The sequence below is a fragment of the Sorex araneus genome, chromosome 7 (genome assembly GCF_027595985.1).
Source record: "Sorex araneus isolate mSorAra2 chromosome 7, mSorAra2.pri, whole genome shotgun sequence".
In the NCBI taxonomy this organism is placed as follows: Eukaryota; Metazoa; Chordata; class Mammalia; order Eulipotyphla; family Soricidae; genus Sorex; species Sorex araneus.
The window spans coordinates 77457904-77480938 of record NC_073308.1 but is presented as its reverse complement, the minus strand read 5'-3'; the positions used below and the strand labels follow the sequence as shown (position 1 = coordinate 77480938).

General features: G+C 43.4%; 1 protein-coding gene across 1 annotated transcript; it reads left to right on the top strand.

The window, feature by feature from the left end:
• The first annotated feature begins 13204 nt into the window (after positions 1–13204).
• Positions 13205–22909, top strand: EXOSC9 (exosome component 9). Its single transcript, XM_055144269.1, has 12 exons — positions 13205–13362; positions 13432–13526; positions 14654–14773; positions 14893–14995; positions 16052–16189; positions 16741–16823; positions 17398–17530; positions 18159–18247; positions 19018–19164; positions 20047–20231; positions 22343–22421; positions 22770–22909. Exons 1-12 carry the CDS (start codon positions 13297–13299, stop codon positions 22852–22854), a joined length of 1323 nt encoding a protein of 440 aa, XP_055000244.1. The 5' UTR covers positions 13205–13296; the 3' UTR covers positions 22855–22909.
• Positions 22910–23035: the final 126 nt, after the last annotated feature.

Genomic DNA, 23035 nt, shown 5'->3' with positions numbered 1-23035 from the left:
CGGTCACCTGACTTCCTGAGTCAGTCTCCAAAAATCCTTACGGTATCACTGGAATTGACACACCTTTTTACCCCAATGAACCTTTTGTCCATGATTCAGTTAAACCACAGCATGACATATACTGACCTCCACCCCACTTGCTAGGTGCCAGTTATGGAAGGTCACACCCATCCCTCTGTCCGTGGCAAGAGGGTTTTGTTATTTCCTCTGCCTGCTCTGCCCATTCAGCCAACCACAGGTACTCTCCTGGTGTCTGATGTTTCCAGAACAATACTCTGCTTCTCTCTAGTTGCTACTCTAGTTCTACCACCCACACACATACACAGTATGATGCCCACAATTTGGACTGCAGAGCTCTCAACCCCCAGCATCTATCCATGAACTCTATCAGAAGTTCCTAAATACCTATTTGCTACTGAGCACAGGCCTTTTATAGAATTTGGAGTAATTCAGTGTGCAGTTTGCTTTATGCCTTGGGACACAATGAAATCTCATTAACTAGCACTAGCAGATCAATTTTCTCAGAAATGGGCATTGGGGGTGGGAAAGGCAAAGATAGATGCTTGAGCCTGTCCTGACACTGTGTTGGCCAGACTTTATATTTCTTCTTCACTTTAATCAATCACACAAATATCACACAACCAAAGAGGTGGTGAGGGACACTATCACTCTAATATGGTCATGGTTTATGTTTCATAGAATTCCTTTCAGATGGGTTATTTTTACATATTGTTTTTAACTAGCTGGCAGCTGGTCTTTCAGGGTGAAGCTGAAAGTGTCATCGTTTAAAAAACAATACATTGACAAATACGTAGATAACTATCACCTTCTCTGTGAAAAGCAGACTTTCATATATTAATTTCCAAAATATTGACAAATATTTTGAAAAAACTGAGTGTACTCAGCAGCTTGCAAAAGTACACTTTGAGAAGCTAAGTATGTTGTAGGTGTCTGCGGATTCTGTGAAATTTTCCAGTTCTGAACATCTTTACACATTTAATCAATATCCTGGTTCTAAAGCATTTGATTCTTTACTTGATCTCCATAAAGCTTGTATCCTCCATATTACTAAGGATCAGGAGAACACCATCTGTCCTTGAAAGATTTTGAAATTCTTTCAAACAATGGAGAGTAGTTTCACTGAAATTTTTCACAATTGAATAATGTCAACTAAAAGGCTTGATAAATAATCTAAGAGTTCTCATAACGAGGATGCAGAGTACTTTATTTATTTAGGTTGAATATGCTCCCACCCAATGCATGCCAAAATCAGATAATAGAACAAACATGATGACTTCTCAGTGTCTGTGTTGCAAGCCATAATGCCCAAAAGTAGAAAGAGGGTATGGGGAATATTGTCTGCCATACAGGGGGAGGATGAGAAAGGGGGGATATATCTGGGATATCGGTGGTGGGGAATGTGCACTGGTGGAGGGATGGGTGTTTGATCATTGTGAGAATGTAACCCAAGCCTGAAAGCTTGTAACTATCTCACGGTAATTCAATAATAAAAAAAAGAATATGCTCCCACCCTCAGTCTAATCCTGTGCTTCTATTATTCATGCAGTATTTAATAAATACCATCATGTTTCAGGTCCAGATACTACAAAAAGTGTATTAAACATACTCTTCTCATGGAGTTTCTCAATTTCTGCCAGGTAAAAAGACCACTTTAAACACATACCATTAATGGTCTAAAGCACAGAGGGGGCTGTGCTGTTGACTAGACTGGGGTTTCAAGAAATGTTTCTTACATTCCCTGAGCTGAAGCCTGAGAATGGTTAGACTGAAAAGGCATGGGAAAGTATTTCAAGTGGAGAGAATGCTAATATGAATGCCTAGAAGTGAAAGATCCTGTAAGTAACTGAAAATAATACAATGAAGCGGAATATATTTTTGATAGTGGACCAAAAATAAATCCAGTGTTGAGTGTTTTTTATCAATGACTTTTAATCAACAACTAATATTTTGAGTTCTGAAGTAAAAGCAAATTAGATAGAGCAGTGTTTACAGAAATTACTGGGAAAATATGCAGGTACTAGATTACAAAAGGTGCTATAAATCATGGAGTGCAGTTTGGAATTTACAGTGAAAATATGCGAAGTCATGTAATATTGTACGTAAAACAGCGTGGCAAGATCTGTGTTTTAGGAGCATTAAATATAATAGAAGATGAACTAAAAGTATGTGGAATGGTTGTTGGAAGTAAGGACGCAGCTGATACAACAATTTAGACAAGAAAACAGATGTAACCTGGATTATGGCTGTGATGATGGGACTGGAGGAAATATAAGCATATCTTAGTAGATGTTTCATTTGGAGTTGTTTATTTATGAGAAGAGGTGGGTGTAGTGAGGAAGGATTTGCTGAATACTTGAGTGTTGACAATCACTAGGGAAAACACAAGTTTGGGGAAAAGAGAATGAGTTTAGTTATAGATAACTTGAATTTGAAATGTTCATATAACATCTAGGAGTTAACAATAAGGAAGTGTTAAGTCAATGTAAATTTGGCAAACACACCCAGACATAAGCACATGCACTAGGCTTTATGTTCTTAAACATTAGATGAGTGCTCATCTAGACTCCCCAATTTCAGCTCTTCTTTGTTTTTTTAAAATATTTATTTATTTATTTTTTATTGAATCACCATGTGAAAAGTTAGAAAGCATTCAGGCTTAAGTCTCAGTCATAGAATGATCAAACATCCGTCCCTTCAGCAGTGCACATATTCCACCACCAAGAACCCCAGTATACCTCCCATCCCACCCCCACCCCCCTCCTGTGTGGCTGATGATTTTCACTTTACTTTCTTTTTACTTTGGTTACATTCAATATTTCAACAGAAAACTCACTATTATTATTTGGAATTTCCCCACCAAAATCAGACCTGCTGAAAAGACAGCAGTTGATAATTTGTTTTCCATTGCTGAGAATGAAGAGCATATGAGGTCACGGCTGCACAGTTATGGATTTCTGGTATTTTAGTAACTAAGTCCAAAGAAATTTCTGCCAGAAATTGCATCATTGCAAGCTCGTATCTCTGTTTATTGGGCCTTATAAGATGGCAGTCGCCGCACCACCACTGGAGAAAGAAAAGGCTGAGAGAGAAAAGCCTTTCCCCTGGCGGGGGTGGGAGCGTGGGGGGGGCATGGGCCGTCATAGCTTAGTTCACAGTCTAGAGGCATTTCTGCAAGAAGCTGCTGGTGCCAAAAGTAGTTGGCCTTCGGGATCATGGGTGTTCAGCATGGAGGGGCTGCATGTGTGCGGCCGCTCGGGTCTCATCTGGGTGGAGAGCGGCGCTGGTAATGCCTCCCATCCCGAGATCTCCCTCTCATCCCCTCACTGAAAGCCCCCTCTCTTTAGTGGGCCTTATAAGATGGCGGTCACCACGCCGCTACCGGGGAAAGAAAAGGCTGGAGAGAAAAACCTTTCCCTTCCTGGAGAGGCATGGGCCGTAGCTTAGTTCACACTCTAGGGACATTTCTGCAAGAAGCTCTGGTGCCGAAAGTAGTTAGTTGGCCTCTGGGATCATGGGCATTCATCAATGGAGGGGCCGCAGATGGATGGCTGCTTGGGTCACATCTGGGTGGAGAGCCTCTTCTTTGTTTTAACACTCCCACCCTTTGTAGTGGCAGCTAGTCCACAGCCCTCGGCACTGCCAAAGAAAAGAAGAAGAACAGAGGTTCCATGACCAAGGTAAAACCCACCTCACTGCTCTTTGATTCGAAATGTTGGGACAAAACTTTCCTAGTTAAAGAAAAGTCTTATCATTTTACATGAACTGCAGAAATGAGATGTTAACTTGACTCACTAACTTATAAAGTTAGTTATATTTTTCCAAAGTTAGAATGCTGGAAAAATTATTGAGACGATTATACATTTTAACATTTCAGAACTTTTACTACTAACTATACAGAGAGATGTATAGGGGTAAGTGGCTTACTTTGCATATGGCCAACACCTGTTCAATCCCTGGAACCACATTCAGTGCCCCAAGCATCACCAATAGTGGCCCCTGAGAACAGGGCCAGGAATAACTCCTGTGTACCTTCAGGAGGGTGGCTCATTTCCCAGACCCCCTCCCCACAAAGTCACAGTCACTGTCACTGTCATCCCGTTGCTCATCAATTTGCTTGAGTGGGCACCAGTAACGTCTCCATTGTGAGACTTTGTTGTTACTGTTTTTGGCATATCAAATACACCATGGGTAGCTTGCAAGGCTTTGCCATGCGGGTGAGACACTCTCGGAAGCTTGCCAGGCTTTCCAAGAGGGGTGGAGGAACCGAACCCAGGTCAGCTGCATTCAAGGCAAATAAATGCCTTGTCCGCTGTGCTATCGCTCCAGCCCCTCCCCACAAAGTATCATATAGAAAGAACAAACTATCCATATTTAATTTCCTCATATTAAACATTCACAAGCTCTTCTGGAAAAATTACAGTTGGAGAAAATTGCTGTAAAGAAAATTACCTAATTTCAAAGATAATTTTGAGAATCCACCATTCTTCCTGCACTAACATACGCCTCAGAGACCTGGGCCCTATGAAAACAGGATGAGAACGCTATTTGGGTATCCCAAAGAGGAAGAAAGAGCTATGCTTGGAGTATCACGTTTCACTCAAGTGAGGGAAGGGATCTAGAGTTCGGAAATCCGTCGATGGTCAAGAATCAGGGACGCTGTCTCATTTGCCAAGGCGTCAAAAATCAGATGGGTCAGACATGTCATGTGATTCAGAGACGACCTTTAGACTAGAGCTGTTATCGACTGTATTCCACAGGACATCAAAAGACCACCTGGCCGCCCACCTATGAGATGATCAGACTTCTTCGTAAAAACCCTGAATGAATGGTTTGAGGCTCTTCCTGTTCCTGGAGCGAGCATATACCATTGGGCTACACTAGCATGCAACAGGGACAAATGGAGACGTTACTGGCATCTGTTCAAGCAAATCCAAGATCAACGGGATGACAAATGATACAAGTGATACAATTTTGAGAAGATCTAACTGGTCAAGAGGTCCAAAGGATTAAAAATAAATTTTCATTTTTCTAACACCTTTGAAACATATGGTTTAATTCCATGAAATGTTTTATTTAGATAGCAAAGGAATGTCAGATTGATGACTCATATCCTACCTAAATTTTCCTTTTGGAATTTTTCCTCTAACTGATGAGTAATCTTATTAATGCTGGATCAGCTCCATAATTTGATGCAAAGGATTGGAGTGACTGCTTGGCACGCTGGAGCCCCAAGTTTAATCCGACTACCCCATTATTGCTGGAGTGACCCCTAAGGACTAGTAGGTGTGGGCCAAAAATAAATCCAGTGTTGAATATTTTTTATCAATGACGTTCAATCAACAACTAATTTTTTTTTGCTTTTTGGGTCACACCCAGCGATGCTCAGGGGTTATTCCTGGCTTTGCACTCAGGAATTGCTCCTGGCAGTTCTTGGGGGACCATATGGGATGCCGGGGATCGAACCCAGGTCGGCCGCGTGCAAGGCAAACGCCCCACCCGCTGTGCTATTGCTCCGGCCCCAGCAACTAATATTTTAAGTTTTGAAGTAAAAGCAAACTTAAAGTTTTTAAAATTTGCACATTAAGTCATTTCCCTCTGCATTTTATATTGTTCCGATAGGAACTACTGTTCTAACCTAGTAGAACTTAACTGTAGCAAAATTTTTGAGTTATAGATCATGCTGACCTTTCAGGTAAATAATCTTGTTTGGTTGGTTTCTGGGCCATGCCCAACAGTGCTCAGGGTTTACTTCTGGCTCTGCACTCAGGGATAACTCCTGGTGGGGCTCAGGGGACCCTAGGTGGTGCTGGGACCAAACCTGGGTAGGCCATATCAAACCAGGTTGGCCTACCTGCTGCACAATCTCTCTGTTCCCCAGGAAACCTCTTAGAGATCATTAAAAGTATTACTGGATATTTCTGTGCTTAGCGGAGGACCTTGGACCAGATACTGTATCACTGTCATCCCATCGCTCATCGATTTGCTCGAGCAGGCACCAGTAACATCTCCATTGTGAGACTTGTTGTTACTGTTTTTGGCATATCGAATACGCCATGCATAGCTTGCCAGGCTCTGCCATGCGGGAGTGATACTCTTGGTAGCTTGCTGGTCTCTCCAAGAGGGATGGAGGAATAGAACCCAGGTCGGCCGCATGCAAGGCAAATGCCCTACCCACTGTGCTATTGCTCCAGACACTGTAAAGTGGAAAATTCACCCTATACACTTTCTTTTACTTTTTTTTTCCTATACCACTTTTTGAGTCTTGACTTTCTCACAAAATCTGCTTGCATTTCTGTACAGTGGTTTCAGATGACTTTAGTCTTAAAAGTCTTTTTGTCTATAGTTTTTGTAATTTATAGCTGTAAGGGTGCTAATGCAATATAAGCTTATTCTGCCAATATAGTGACTCAATTAAAATACAAGTTCCCTATAAAACTGTCCTAAGGACTATCAGAACCCTACCCATTTTTCATACCGTGTTTTGGTCCAATGGACTGTGAGATATTTGCTCACAACCCAGCAACCACACTGACCTTCCATAAATATTCCACAGATTTCCTTTAGAGTTTTTTTGCTCTTTTATTTTTTTAAGCCTGATATTTCTGATCCTAACTCTTCATTTACATAGATGTTCATTTTCATTAAATTATCACTTTATATTAAAAAATTTAAAAAATAGGGGCTGGAGCAATAGCACAGCGGGTAAGGTGTTTGCCTTGCACGCGGCCGACCCGGGTTCGATTCCCAGCACCCCATATGGTCCTCTGAGCACCGCCAGGGGTGATTCCTGAGTGCAGAGCCAGGAGTAACCCCTGTGCATTGCCAGGTGTGACCCAAAAAGCAAAAAAAAAAATAAGTGAAGAAATAGTGTCTATACAACTATCTATCACATAGGGATGAGAAGAACACTTTTAGGCAACAACATTCATAAATTTCACAAACATAATTGTGAGCAAAAAAGGACAATTACAGAAGAAAAACATATCTTGAAAATTCTAATTTGTATAAAAAATCAGGTGAAAACAGACTAGACATTACAAGTCTAAATAGTGGGAGGCAGGACACAAGGATTAGTTATTATCAATTGTGCACTTATAGAATGTATGATTTTTCTATTTTTCTATCCTCCAATTAAGTATGTGTGGCCATACTTGAATTATATCACTGTATCACTGTCATCCCATTGATCATCAATTTGCTTGAGCGGGCCCAGTAACGTCTCCATTCATCCTAGCCCTGAGATTTTAGCAGCCTATCTTTACTTGTCCTTCCCACTGGTGCCGCATTAGAGGCTCTTCAGGGTCAGTGGAATGAGACCCATAATTGTTACTGTATTCGGCATTTGAATACACCACGGGGAGCTTGCCAGGCTCTCCCCCGTACTGGCAGGAAACTCTCGGTAGCTTGCCAGGTTCTCCAAGAGGAAGAACTAGGCTATCAGATGTCTTGTGGCCGCATAAAGCTTGAATTATATAGATGTAATATTTATGTGCTACGAATTTCTTCACAGAATTTTCAGTAGCATATTGATCCTCAGAAGCTTCGAATGTCAAATAAAGGTTTTCTTCACATCTTCATTAAAATGAGAAGAATCTGTGCTGGAAGCTGCATTGCTAACTGTTTCTTAGGGGTCACCAATACACGTTCAACATCTTCCAGTTCTGAGAGTTACAAGTTGAAGCGCAAGTTAGCTGACTGTGCTTAACAGTTTCTCTCTTTGCTTGCTTTTGGGCCACTCCCAGTGGTATTCAGGGGCTACTAATTCCTCTGTTCTCAGAGATCACTCCTGGTAGTGCTCATGGGACCAACCAAGACTCAAAGCCAGAATCAGCAATGTGTGTGAGGCAAGTGCTTTACTTCTGTTTCCTCTCTCTGCCTCTTAATAGTTTCTCGTAAGTCTACAATCAAGATGTCATCTAAGGCCTAGATTCACGCTTTGGAAAGCACTGATTTCCAAGCTCACATATACGATTATTTGTGGGATTCAATTTCACTTGGGCCATGAATAGCCTTAGTATTTACATCACAACTGGCTGGGGTTGTCAAGTCAGCAAGGGATTTTTGGCTACCAAAACTAAAGTTACAGTCTCCTGTGACCTAATCACATAAGTGCCAGTCTTCAATGTTTAAGAACCCTACTGGGGCTGGAATGATAGCACAGTGGATAGGGTGTTTGCCTTGCACGCGGCCAACCTGGGCACCGCCAGGGGTAATTCCTGAGTGCAGAGCCAGAAGTGTCCCCTGTGCATTGCCGGGTATGATGCAAAAAAAAAAAAAAAAAAAAAAAAAAGAACCCTACTACTAGAAACACAAGCCAGGGACACTGGGGGATAGAGGACATTGTCCATTTTGATACATTCATACCACTTAAGCACTATCCCAAATAATAATACAATGCCTACAAAAGAGAGGTACAATAATACCACCTCCTGGCCTGGTTTGATCACTGTCACTAAGGTCAGCAGCATCTAGTGTGCTCCCACTTTTGCTGATTTAAGTCTTCCAACACAAATTTAAGAGGAAAACAGGGAGAAATAAGATGAAGTAGAAAATTTTCCTTTTAAAGCATTAATGTGAATAAAGAATTTACATATACTAGAAGATATCTCAATCCAGAGCAGCAACACTTTTGCAGATACTTTGGTGTAAATGTTAGTGACAAGAGGCAACCAGAATAGTCTGGTGTTTTATGTATCATCATAGGCTATCCGACTTGTTGTGTCTGACAAAACTAGGCTGCTCCAAATTTCTGTCTGGTCCCTAAGCACTGCTGGACCTAAGCGCCATCAAATCGTCATCCCTAGCCACCATGCTGAGCATCACTTGGGATAATCTCCATGAAGAAACAAAACTCAACACAACAGTTTGAAAAGACAGAACAAACATCACGGCTAGACTTACAAATGGCAGTAATGTGAGAATTATCAGACCAGATATTTAAAATAGCTACTAACAAATATACTAAGGACTCTAATGGAAAAAGAAGGCATCATGCACAGAGTTTGGGAATTGATTTTATATGCAACACTAAGGATACAAACTGATCAGTTAGACATAATGAGAATGAAGAACTTCTGCTCTGACAGTGTCAACAGAAAGAGCAGATAGGCCACAGACTGGGAGAAAATGAATGTAAGTTCCTAACAAGGAACTATTACCTAAAACATACAAAGAACTTCTAAAACTCAACAATAAGGGCATATAAAACTCAATTTAAAAATTAGCAATGGGCTACAGTAATAGTATAGCAGGTAGGGCATTTGCCTTGCACATGACCAACCTGGGTTCAATCTCCAGCATCTCATAGGGTCTCCCAAGTCTGCCAGGAGTGACCCCTGAGCATTGTCGGGAGTGGTCCAACAACCGCCTCCCCATAGACAAAGGGCAAGAGAGGAGTCCAAATATAGATGAATATATCAAGAAGTTGTGATAATATATATATACAATGGATTAGCATGCAGTTCTAAGATAAAACAAAATCATTTAATTTGCCTCAATTCGAATGGAACTAGAAAATAAGGAATAGATGCACTGTGATTTCTTTAATATATGGAAATCAAAGATACACAACAGTTAGTGGTAACAAAGATCAAAAGGTAACACAATGGGAGAACTGATCCACACAACTGAGTTGGTGATTGTGGTGGGAGTTGTGGGAGGGAGGATTTTGAAATGGAGGGATGATGGTGTCCTTGGGGGAGGGAAGTGGGTATACTGGTGATGGGTGTGGAGTTGGAATTATGTGCACAAAAAATCGTCGTTAACAGTACTGTAAATCAAAAAATCTCAATAAATTTAAAAAATGGAAAAAAGGGGGCTGGGAATATTCTGCAGTGGCAGAGCACGTACTTTGTAAGTTTGAGATTCTAGGTCCCATCCTTGGCAACACTCTCCCAAATAAGAAAAATGGGCAAAAGATCTGAAAAGACACCTCACCAAAGATTTCAAGAATTTTGAGGTGGTAAATTCACATCTGCATTTGCTTAACATCATCTTTCTTTACAGAACTGAACGTAATAAACACCATGACGTTCCTATTAGAATAAACCACGCACTGATTCAAATGCTGGTGTGCTTGTTGAAGCCACAGGAATCTCTTATTGTCAAGCAGTTTCAAGGGAAGCCTTTCCCAAATAAATTTTTTTAAATAGAGAAAATTAACATCTTAATAGTTACTGTATCTAATATACTGTGCTAAATTCTCACATTCAGACCACATGAAAGACTACACAAAATACGGAACTTGAAGTGTAGAAGGATTATTAACTCCTCAAACTTCCATTTTTTGGAATCACCCCGCACCATGCATATGACAGAGAGGCGTTTTGCTCTTCATGAACAGGCGCGAGGAGGAGAGGCACGTGGTGGACAGATGACCGTCCCCCGTCCTGTGCTGGACTAGGGGCCGGTGGTGGCACGGTCGAGGGAAGGATGGACTCCAAAGATGAAGGTTCCCATGTGTGGCCACCATCTGCAGAGCATGAAGGCAGCACGGCGCAGGTGAGCACGAGATTGCCAGTTCCGGCTCCAGCACTGTTCCCATGGGGACACTGGGCAGCCACCAGAGTCAGCAGCATCTGCAGGGGCACACAGAGCCTGCAGCAGGGCCAGAGCGGGCTTGCAGCGTGGGAGTTAGCAGAACTGTGAACTGGCCCCCTGGTGCTCCACTTCCGGACCCAGTTTTCTTTAACCCTGCAGTAGTGAAAGACTCAGATTCCTTCTCCATACTCCAGGTCAGGTTTTTACTTCTGCGAGTGTGAAGTGAGGGGTGTTTCCTTCGATTCCCAGTGTGCACCCATCACTACACATTATGCCTGTGTCATCGGCTCTGGGTTCCATTCTTAATTCCAAGGCTGTACTTTCGTTGCCAACCTCTGCTTTGGAACCACCGAGAGAACCAGCATGTGACTCCTCAAGCAAAAGCAAATTCCTTCATTTGGGGTACAAATTTGAATTTTGAGAAGGAGCAGCAGTTACCTGGACCCATTCTTTATGAGACAAAACTTGATGCTATATATATATATATTTTTTGCTTTTTGGGTCGCACCCAGTGATGCTCAGGGGTTACTCCTGGTTTTGCACTCAGGAACTACTCCTGGCAGTGCTTGGGGGACCATATGGGATGCCAGGGATCGAACCCGGGTCGGCCGCGTGCAAGGCAAACACCCTACCCGCTGTGCTATCGCTCCGGCCCCGAAAACTTGATGCTATATTTTTAAAAATTTGGGGAGGAGGTAGGGTGGGCACAACCAGTTGTGCTCAGGAGTTACTCCTGACGCTGTACTCAGGAATCACTCCTGTTCGGGGACCACATAGGATTCCTGGAATCGAATCCATGTCAGCCATGAGCAGGGAAAGCACCCTCCCTGCTGTGTTCTCTCTACAGCCCTACTTGATGCTTTTTTTTGTAATGGAGGGACAGGGTGGGAACCAGTTTGGAACTGCTGCCCTGCAGTTTTACATTTTGGGTGTATTTTATTTCTGGTAACAATGGAGTCCATGAGAAAAAAGGCTTACCCCTTGAAGTTTCCCCTGCAGGATGCAGAACTCAGCATCCCTTCACATACTCCCTTTTTCCAGCTGCTCATGCTGGCCAGGAATTCTGCTGAAGCAGAACACTGAGTGATGAGGATTAGGTTGAAAAACTTGGATAAGGCCCCTCTCCACATGCTCAGACGAGCCTCACGCATGAAGAAACTGGCAGAGAAACCCAGGTGTGTGGGACCTGGGGCTGAGATCTCCAAGCTTGATCAGATTGGGACTGGGCCTCTTCCACCCAGGAGGCATTTTCCAGTAGCTAGGCAGTCACACCCAGAAACTGCCCCCAGTGCCATGTAATCCCATCAACGGCCAATATCCAGAGACTATAAAACCAAGCTCCCAACATCTTATAGACTAGTTCTCCCTCTTGGAGAACCTGGCAAGCTACTGAGAGTTTCCTGCCCACATGGGAGAGCGTGGCAAACTTCCCATGGTGTATTCATATGCCCAAACCAGTAACAATGATGGGTCTCATTCCCCTGACCCTGAAAGAGCCTCCAATGTGGCACCCTTGGGACGGACGAGTAACAAGAAGCTTCTAAAATCTCAGGGCGAGGACGAATGGAGACGTTACTGAGACTGCTTGAGAAAATCGAGGATCAACAGGATGATGTTGATGATACCTCTGCAAAGCCATTTCTACCTGCAATTATCCCTATTGAAACAGCAACCCCCATCATTGGGCGTACATAACTGTGTGTAAAATTATTTTTTGTCTTCTTCATGGAAAACACCCCAGTTTCTCAAGAATTTGAATTTTCTCAGGGCACAAATACTGAAAGTAATTTACTACCTAGATGGTTTCCAAGAGGGACACATGAAACTACAATGTATCACAGGTAGATAAGACGTGCAGGAGAAACAGTGCTCAGTGTGCCTGATACATAACCATGCGCAAGGCAACACTGTAACCTTTTACCCACTCTGCCAGGCACCCGTCTTATTCGTGGTAAACAGATTTCTCACTCTTTGCAGATGACAAAGTAAGAGTGTCATCTTACTTTCCTGAGCGGAGGAATCAGGGTGTCATGCAACGGGGAAGGTGGAACTGGACCTGATAGAAGAGCAAAGGGGCCATCAGGAGGGCCAAGTGGCTAAACTTGGCCGGAGAAAGTGACACTGACTGAGCTTCGGACGGTCCGCCAGGACCAGGCCCGGGAGTCACGGAGCGGGGACAAGCCTGACCCCGCGGCCGGGCGCAGGGCTCAGGGCGTTTCTCCCAGGCCAGCGGCCGGCCGTGTTGCGGGCTGAGTGGCGGTTGCGCGGGCGGTGCCCCACTATTGACGGTCGGTGGGGTTCTTTTCTAGCACTGTAACACTGTCATCCGTTGTTCATGGATCTGCTGGAGCGAGCACCAGTAACGTCTCCCATTGTGAGACTTGTTGTTACTATTTTTGGCATATCCAATACGATATGGGGAGCTTGCCAGGCTCTCCGAGAGGGACGGAGGAATCGAACTCGGGTCGGCCTCGTGCAAGGCAAACGCCCTAGCCGCTGAGCTAAGAAACAGAGCCCTGCCGGTCCACACGCCCCAGACAGGGACCGCGTCCCCCAGACCCGGCTTCGCGCCTGCGCTGTCGGCCCCTTCCCCGCCCGCGGTGATGAGGTCAGAGGCTGACGTCACACCCGGGCGCCTCCTCGCCCCGCGCGCCGTGATGACGCACTCCCGGCGGGCCCCGCAGTGCCGGCTCCCCGTCCTCGCGCGCTCCGGGCCGCGCGGGAGTGACCGACGCTATGAAGGAGACGCCGCTCTCCAACTGCGAGCGCCGCTTCCTGCTCCGCGCCATCGAGGAGAAGAAGGTAAAGGCGCCCGCCGGGCCCCGCCGCGGGCCGGCGCCGGCGCGGGAGTAAGGCCGCGTTGTCTTTCAGCGCCTGGACGGCCGGCAGACCTACGACTACCGGAGCCTGCGGGTGTCCTTCGGGACGGACTATGGGTGCTGCGTGGTGGAGCTCGGGAGAACGAGGTGACGCGGGCGCGGGGCGCGGGGGCGCGGGGGCGCGGGGCGCGGGGCGCGGGGGCGCGGGGGCGCGGGGCGCGGGAGCGCGGGGCGCGGGGGCGCGGGGACGCGGGGGCACGGGGCTCGGGGGCGCGGGGGCTCGGGGGCGCGGGGCGCGGGGCTCGGGGGCGCGGGGCGCGGGGGCTCGGGGGCGCGGGGCGCGGGGGCGCGGGGGCGCGGGGCGCGGGAGCGCGGGGCGCGGGGGCGCGGGGACGCGGGGGGCACGGGGCTCGGGGGCGCGGGGGCTCGGGGGCGCGGGGCGCGGGGGCTCGGGGGCGCGGGGCGCGGGGGCTCGGGGGCGCGGGGCGCGGGGCTCGGGGGCGCGGGGCGCGGGGGCTCGGGGGCGCGGGGCGCGGGGGCTCGGGGGCGCGGGGCGCGGGGCTCGGGAGCGCGGGGGCGCGGGGCGCGGGGGCGCGGGGGCGCGGGGCCCGGAGGCTCGGGGGCGTGGCCGTGGCCGTGGCCGGCGGCCCCCGCCCGGCGCCGCGGTTTGGACTTCTTGTTTCGTGTTGACTACGCTTGAGAGGACATTTTCTTGCCTGAGTGTTACCACTTAGTTCTTATTTTGGGGTCCCCCTGGCTCGGGGATCGCTCCTGGTGGGCTTCGGGGGACCAGGTGCAGTGCCAGGGCTCGAACCCGCGTTGGCCGCGTGCGAGGCAAGCCGCCGGCCCTCTGCTGTCGCTCCCGCCTCCGTAGCGTAATTCATTCTCAGGCTATCTGCAAGCACCATGGATCACACCGGGTCTTTAGGGCCGCTGTGGCCCCGGAACAGAGAAAACTTAAAGGAAGTTGAAGTTTTGCCATCTTGTATCAATAAACATTTTACTTAGAAAAGAGAAGGAACGCTCATAGAGTGTTATAATCTGTCGGAATATTTCAGTAATTAATTTTTTTCTGTCAGATTTTTGGATTATACCAATGCCTGTAGTTACTATACACATACACGTATGTGTTAAACGTGCATATATAATTTCAACTAAGTATATAATAACGTGTTAAGTGTGTTACTAGAGCAAGATCGAAACTAATTTTCTGGTTTTTGTTTTTTAACTTGGGAAGGAAATATGTTTAACACATTTCTACTTTATTTTTGCAGAGTTCTTGGACAGGTTTCCTGTGAACTTGTTTCTCCAAAGCTCAATAGGGCAACAGAAGGTATTCTTTTTTTTAACCTTGAACTTTCTCAGATGGCTGCCCCAGCTTTTGAGCCTGGCAGGTATTTAAATCTTTTTCTTAAGCTGCTTTAGCCAGAGGGAGCCCTCACAACAGTGAACTGTTGTTTCAGTGCCTGGTGTTCTTCCTTGTCATAACAGTCGCCCGTTTCTGTTATTATAGGCAGTCAGATCTTTTGGTGAAGTTGAATCGGCTCTTGGAAAGATGTCTAAGAAATTCAAAGTGTATAGACACTGAATCTCTCTGTGTTGTTGCTGGTGAAAAGGTGGGTAATAGGCCCCAAATTCTTAATCTTAGTTTGAGGATTATTGATTATATCTATTCTTTTTATCTTTGGAGATTCAGTTAATTCACTTTTAATGTGGTTAATTTCAAATGTTCATAAGCCTACCAATAGAACTTGGTGTGTCATCTCTGAAAAGACAAGGTTGATGAAAGTAGCAACTTGAATTTGTGTTAAAATGTCTTCAGAAAACCTTGGTTACTTTTTTTCATATACTGTGTTATTTACTTATTTTAAGTGACTTGATAAAACTTCAGTTTCCTTTTTTATGGATGAAAAGTTGAAGAGCAAATCCTTTTTTGGATTAATTGATTTATAAAGGGCCACATAATGAATTGGTTATAGTCTGAAATAGGAAATCTTAATCTCTGTAAATTGTGCAGTGTGATATTAAAACTGATTTTTTTTCTTTTGTGGCACCAGTGACTGAAACCAGGGGGAGGGATGGGGGGGGCTCACTGAAGGCAAGGTATGTGCTCTACTGCTGAGATAATATCCATGGCCCCAGGACTTAATTCTTAATTAGAATATTTTTGACTCCAGAGCAGGCCCTTGGCCATCCCATAGTTCCATATTTGAATACAGTACTTCCTGATTGTGTTCCCTAACTCCAAGCCTGATCTTTTAAATTGTCTCCTACTTTAAAGATTTTAGAGCCAGAGCAGTAGAACAGCAGATCAGGTCTTACACTACATGTGACTGACCCCAGGTTCGATTCCCAGTACCCCGTATGGTCCGCTGTGTACTGCCAGGAGAGATTCCTGAGCACAGAGCCAGGAGTAATCCTTGAGCACTGTCGAATATGGGCCCCCCCATCCCTGCCTCCCCTCAGCCTCCAAATCTCAAACTTTTAGGCTATACTTAACAATGTTTATGATATCATGTGTGCCCCCCCATTTTTTTCCTAGATAATTTTTTATTGCTACACTAGTGAGTAGCCACATGCAGTAGTAACATAAGGAAAATTTGTGGTGGTACTTATTTCTTATAAACAGTCACTGGTTGTGATTAAAATTTTTGTTTTAAATTCATATTCAGGTTTGGCAAATACGTGTGGACCTACATTTATTAAATCATGATGGAAATATCATTGATGCTGCCAGCATTGCTGCAATTGTTGCCTTATGTCACTTCCGAAGGCCTGATGTCTCTGTTCAAGGAGATGAAGTAACTCTGGTAAGTAACCCAGGATGTGAACTAGGTTCCTTTCTGTAAATGAATATCCTATGTCCAGCAGCTAGTTATTAGGAAGTCTTGTAGATGACAGGTAGATAGGATCTAAAATTTGATGTTACATATGATCAGAATTGTCTTTGAAATGGCCCCTTTCTTAAATTTTTTGGATTTTGGCAATACCAGCAGTACTCAGGGATTACTTCGGATCACTCCATGTAGGCTCGGGTGACTATATGTGTGACAGGGATTGAACTGGGTCAGCCACATAAAAGGCAAACACCCTTCCCACACTGTATTCTCTCTGGCCTCTTCCTTTTCTTAAAGAGTCTTTTGAGAGTGGGGACTCTTCATACATACTGTGTCATGAGTAGTTTTTTGAAAAATACTTTAAAGGCTTAGAGTTGCAAAGTCAGACAGGTAATTTGTAAGAAAAAGGTCACTTGGCTAACACTGAGTATTAAAGGAATTTAATTTTTAGATAGTTGATGTATAAGATGATTTTTTTTAACATTTTGTGACAACAGTATTTGAATCTTAATTTTTTTCCACAGTATACTCCTGAAGAGCGTGATCCTGTTCCACTGAGTATCCATCATATGCCCATTTGTGTCAGTTTTGCTTTCTTTCAGCAAGGGTAAGTCTTACCTGCATTTTAAATGCATATGGAGATCAGAGCAATAGGACAGCAGGTAGGGCACGTACCCTGCATGTGACCAACCTAGGTTCAGTCCCTGGTGATCCCCGGGATCACCCCAGAGCAGTGCCAGGAGGGATTGAGCCCAGACTTCCAACATGCAAAGCATGTGCTTAGCCCACTGAGCTGATTCTCTTGCCTTTGCTAGTCAACTTTTTATTAATATGCCACCAGTCATATAATCAAAGTGAGTTTTCAGTTTAAATTATCACTTAAAAGCAAGTACAAAATTAATGTGATTTTTACTAATAGTACAAGCAGTACCGAGTTAGGATCAATCTTTTGTCCATTAGTTATTGGGCCAGGTTGTGTGGGAATCTGCATTCTGATCATTCCCCAGCAGCACAAACACTTGAAAATAAAAATTTTTTGCTTTTTTTTCTCTTAGAGTAATTCATCCGTATACTCAGACTATCCTCTTGACATATTTTTAAATGCTTTTAAAAATATCCATTATGTTGAAATTAGAAAACAGTCTCAGATTTGTTCAGCTCCATTTTGACATTTCTTTCAGAACATACTTACTGGTGGATCCCAATGAACGAGAAGAGCGTGTGATGGATGGCTTGCTGGTGATTGCCATGAATAAGCATCGAGAAATTTGTACCATCCAATCCAGTGGAGGGATAATGCTGCTGAAAGACCAAGTTAGTCATGACTTTTGCTCTAAAAAGCTTCTGGGGGCGCGGAAATGCTGCCCAAGCCCATGTGCTGCTTGCGCCCATGTGACCAAGCACATGTGCCCACATCTCCCTTCTTGAGATGTATGCTATCATGCTTCCATATCTGATGCTGAGGTGTATGTAGGAGCTCTTTCCGCCTGTAGAGAAGCCCGTGTTATCACACTCTCTCTCCCTCCTTTCCCTTCCTAAAAACCTCCAAATAAAATGTTTCACTTAAAAAAAAAAAAAAGAAAGAAAAAGCAGCTTCTGGGGACACTATGAAGCCAGCAATGTCTTTGACTAGATCTGTGGGTCATTCAGAGAAAGGAAAGTATACATCTCAGTGGATGACTTATGTGTGGCTTTATCCATAGCGTCCCTTCAATTGCCTGCTGCTGCCAGACGGCCTGACGTAAGTTCCGTCACTAGCTGCATCCTCAGCTCATTCTTCCAAATATTTTAACTTTCATATCTTAACATAATCTGTGTTTCCAGTGTATTGTTTTCATTTGAAAATAAAGGTTAGGCTAAGTTACAAAGGTAGAAAAACTACTTTTGTCTGTTCAAATAGCTTTTTTATCTTTAAATAAATGGAATCTACTATTGCAACTAGGTTTTGAGATGCAGCAAAATAGCTGGTGTGAAAGTAGCAGAAATAACAGAGCTAATCCAGAAAGCATTGGAGAATGATCAGAAAGTTAGGTAAGTTTAAATTTTATTCAGAATTCAGTGGTCTTTCTATGCATTTTTCTGTTAAGGACCCTTGCACAAGGATAACCATGTCAGTTTTTCACTTGATCTTTCCTCCTATGTTTGTTTCATTGAGTAATTGAGCTGTTGCTTTATTACAATTAAAACCACATAATTTTAAAAATTAACTTTTTGTGAGGGCAGGAGAGTTGGTACATGCCTGGTATATGCTCAGGGCTTACTCCTGGGAGTGCTTGGGGGACCGTATTGGTGCTGGATATTGAACCCAGGCAGACCACACGCAAATCAAGTTTCCTTTCCAGTATACTATCACTTCAGCCCACAATTAACATTTTCTTAAGGAAAAAGAATATAGTAATTCAAATTAATAGAATAGAAAGCTGTGGTTGATGTCTGTCTTTGCTGACTTGAAGAACATAGTACATGCTTGGAGCATAGTGTATTAAGTGACAAATACAGCAATTGGGGTGGGGAGGGCGTCAACACCCTGTGTTGATTTGGGGAACCAAGGATCGAACCCAGGGCCTCAGGGCTTCTGTGTATAAAGTATGCACTCCAGCCCTTAGAGAAGCTCCCTGGCACTCTAAATATTTTTAATCTTACAGATTTTGAGGTTAAGTTACCTAGCCAAACTTGTTTCATTTCAAATTCATCCCTCAGAGGCAAAATGGTTAACTTTTTCCCATTAGTCATTTATTCACCTCCTAATATCCCCCTTTCTTACCTCATCTGGTTTCCACTCCCCCCTGAAATTCACACAGGAAAGAAGGTGGGAAGTGTGGCTTTGCAGAATCTATGGCACATCAAAGGATCACAGCATTTAAAATGGAAAAGGCCCCCGTTGATACCTCTGCTGTGGAGGAGAAGGCAGAAGAAATCATTGCTGAAGCTGAACCTCCTTCAGAGGTGTATCTTTGTTCTTAAATTTGGTGTAATCAGGATATGTGAAGGACTTGCTTACTGAAATTTATTCTTTGAAGCACAGTATTAGAAGATACTTAAGATAGAAAAATACACAAAGGGGGCTGGATCAATAGCACAGCGGGGAGGGCGTTTGCCTTGCACGCGGCCGACCCGGGTTCTAATCCCAGCATCCCATATGGTCCCCTGAGCACCGCCAGGGGTAATTCCTGAGTGAAGAGCCAGGAGTAACCCCTGTGCATCGCCAGGTGTGACCCAAACCCCCCCCCCCAAAAAAAAGAAAAATACACAAAGATAGTGATGTGAAAAATAAGTATATATCTACCTCCTATTTAATTATTTTACTAAAAAATATGAAAATTTGTTATGTGAAGAACAAGTTCATAGCATTTCACCTTCCTTTGGAAATTGTTCTTTAATCAGTTGTTTGGTCAAGCACTCGCTATTACATATTCTTGAAGCTACTCATCATATACCAGATTTCTCACTACAACTAAAATGTTGAGAGCTAGTATGTGTTTCGCTAATTCTCAGTTTCCATGTTACTTCTCTCTTTGTTCAGCTCTCCCTATTATTCCTGTTATAATGGCTTCCTCTAAGAATTTGAGGTACAGGGATTGAAGGTTCTTGCCTTAAACTTGGCTAAACTCTTTGATCCCTGGCACCGTGTATGCTTTCTCAAGCATTACCAGGGTCCTTCGCATAGAGCTAGGAATATTTGGAGTACCACTGAGTTGGATATCCTCTTCCCCCAACACCCCCAAAATTAGAGGCATAATTGCAGTGTTCTTAAAAGGAGACTTTGATTCTGTTTTTCAGTCCTGTGTCAAATAGCAGTATTTTATTCTTTAGTTTTCTTAACTTGTAAGTGTTTCTAAGCCTATACTATGGACTCCTGGGACTGCCCAGATTGGAGAGGGCATAGAAAATACTTGGGGTGAACTTGAAGACTCTGAGAAAGAAGATGAGGATGAAGGTGGCAGTGAGGAAGCTATCGTTCTTGACAGTATCAGCATGGACACTGTAATGGAAGTCTCTAATACTGGAAGTCAAGGTAGGTGGTGCTTTATGGTTTGTTACCTACTGTCTGTTTCCCAGTCTTAGGTGATGTTATATTAGCAGTTCCTTTTTAGGAGAAAGTATGAAAATAGTTAAACTTAGTTAAGCTATTGAAGTTAATGCAGTTGTCCTTTCCTACATATACTTACCTTCACGGAGTAGCGGCACTTTGTTTTTTGGGTCACATCAGACAGTGCTCAAGGCCCATGTTGTGCTGGGGATTTAAACCGGACCAATTGCATGCAAGGCAAGGGCTTTATCTGTTGTTCTCTTGAGGCCCTTGAGTGGCACTTTACATCGCTAAAATTTTGCTTTTTCATTTGTATGTACCTGGGCTTGTTTTGGAGGGCTAGATGTTTTTTTTTTGGGGGGGTGGGGGTTATGTCATTTGGGAGTATACCTAGTGGTATCAGGGTCAAAACTGCTAAAAGACATCATTTCTGCATACTGTCTCTACAGTACTTTCTAAATTCAACTATTTTAAAAAAAAATCCATGTCATAATGTATTCATGCTTTCCAAACAGGGCTTTTTGCATGTAGAAATGTTTTTTGTCGGTATGCACGCGGCTGACCCAGGTTCGATTGTTTTCATTTTTTTTTTTAATTTTAAATTTTTATTAAATCACCATGAGATAGTTACAAGCTTTCATGTTTGGGTTACAATGTCACAATGATCAAACACCCATTCCTCCACTAGTGCACATTCCCCACTACCAATATACCGGGTATAACCCCCCTTTCCCACCCTCCCCCTGCCTCCATGGCAGACAGTATTGCATTATAGCTTGCAACACAGACACTGAGAGGTCATCATGCTTGGTCTTTTATCTACTTTTGGCAGGCATCTTCCCATCCCAACTGGTTCCTCCAGCCATCATTTTCTTAGTGATCCCTTCTCTATTCAATTGTTTTCATTTTATAATAAAAATTTTATAATTCAAAAATATCCACAAGGCTAGAGATAGTATGGTGGGTAAAGCACAAATATAGATTATGCAGTTTGGTCTCCAGCATTGCATGTTCTTTATGCACTGACAGGTGCACCTGAGCGCTGCTGACTGCAGTTTCTCTAGCCAAAATGATAGAAAAGGCAGGGGAAACAAACAAAAAACAGATAATGCTACCATGGGAGGAGCAATGTGAGAACCTGACAATTCTGCAAGTACCCAGGGCCTCACACATTTGATGCATATGCTTCTCCTGGAGCCATATCCCATAGAACTGGAGAAACTTGTGGATACTTTTTGTTTTAAAACCAGATTCTTGAACTTTTTGTTTTAGAACCAAACTCAGCAGGTAGGATGTTTGCCTTCATGCAGCTAAACTCTGGGAGGAAGCCCTTAGCACTCTTGGATATGGCCTTCAAAAACAAAACAGAACCACCAAATTCTTGAAAAACAATCATGCTTTAAAAAAAAAAAAAAAGTACAAACCATACCAAGACAGATATAGGAACTGGACCAACCGCTAAAGAACATGTAGAGACTTTTAGAGCATTGAATAGGACTAATTTAGTTACCCCTATCTTGATAAATGTGTAGGTTTTTAATATTAGAGGAGTACAGCCAACATCTCTAACAAATACTTAGTAGAAAAAAAGACCAAAGATACAAAGTACTTCTGAATTATACAGGTAACATTTCATGATAGGTCCTGGTAGAAATAAATGTATACAAAGGAGATAAGCACTTTTAGACTAGTGTCCACCATAGTAAATGGAAAGAAATGAGGTCTTCATAAAGTGTAAGTCGCATTAGTTTCTGGAAAATTTTAATGGAAGTTTTTCAGTGTTTTATAATTGTGGCTTTTCTTGTGGAATACTATAAGCAATTAAATTGACATATTATCTATTTCCAAATTGGTTATATTAAACATGATATATTTGTATTGTCTTCTAACTTTGCAGTCAGGACATGTACCAAATGGTTCATGGGAAACAACCCCTTGGAAATATATCAGGGCTGGAAGGAAGGTGGGAAAGAACCAAGTTGGTCTGTGAGCCCCTACCCAAAGAGCAGCTCAGGCTGCTTGGATTCAACTCTGAAATCTTCCAAATTTGGAAAAAATTTGTTTTTTTCTCCCCTCCCCCCACTGCCCTTCTCCAGATGCCCCTATAGTACTCTCAGACAGTGAAGAAGAAGAGATGGTCATTTTAGAACCAGACAAGACTCCAAAGAAAATAAGGTAACAAATGTTTTATTTCCAGCACATACAGATAACTTATTAAGGCTTATTCTGATTTTAGCCTGTCCAAGAATGCCTTTCATTTAGAAAACCCAGCCTTCCTGTGGTTTTCAACCTGAGATTTTTGAAAAACATTAAGGCCTGATTCTGTAAAATTGGATACCTTCTTCAGTTACGTATTTTACTCTTAAAAACTGGCCATGTTATATTGTACCAGAGAAAAGTAATCAAATTTTTCTATTTTGATGATCCAAAATTTAATGTGCAGAATGATGGGTCAGTACATAGCAGTGCAATCAGCTCCCAGTGTCAGTATTGATTAAACTGCTCATCACTTTCTATTTACAGAACACAGACCATCACTTTAAGAGAAGAAAAATCACTCAGTAAAAAGCCAGTGAGAAAAAGAAAAAAGAAGAAAGCCGCTAATTAAAGCTCATATTTGTCTATTTGTGTAACTATTAAAAAGTTTATATAACTGCTAACGATGTACTTTGTGCTTAACAACTGCTTCCGAGTTCACAAATTCAGTACATAACATGGTTTAACAGTATGCTATACAAGGGAAAAAGAAAAACCAAAAATCTGAAAAACATACAGGTTTTTAAATAACT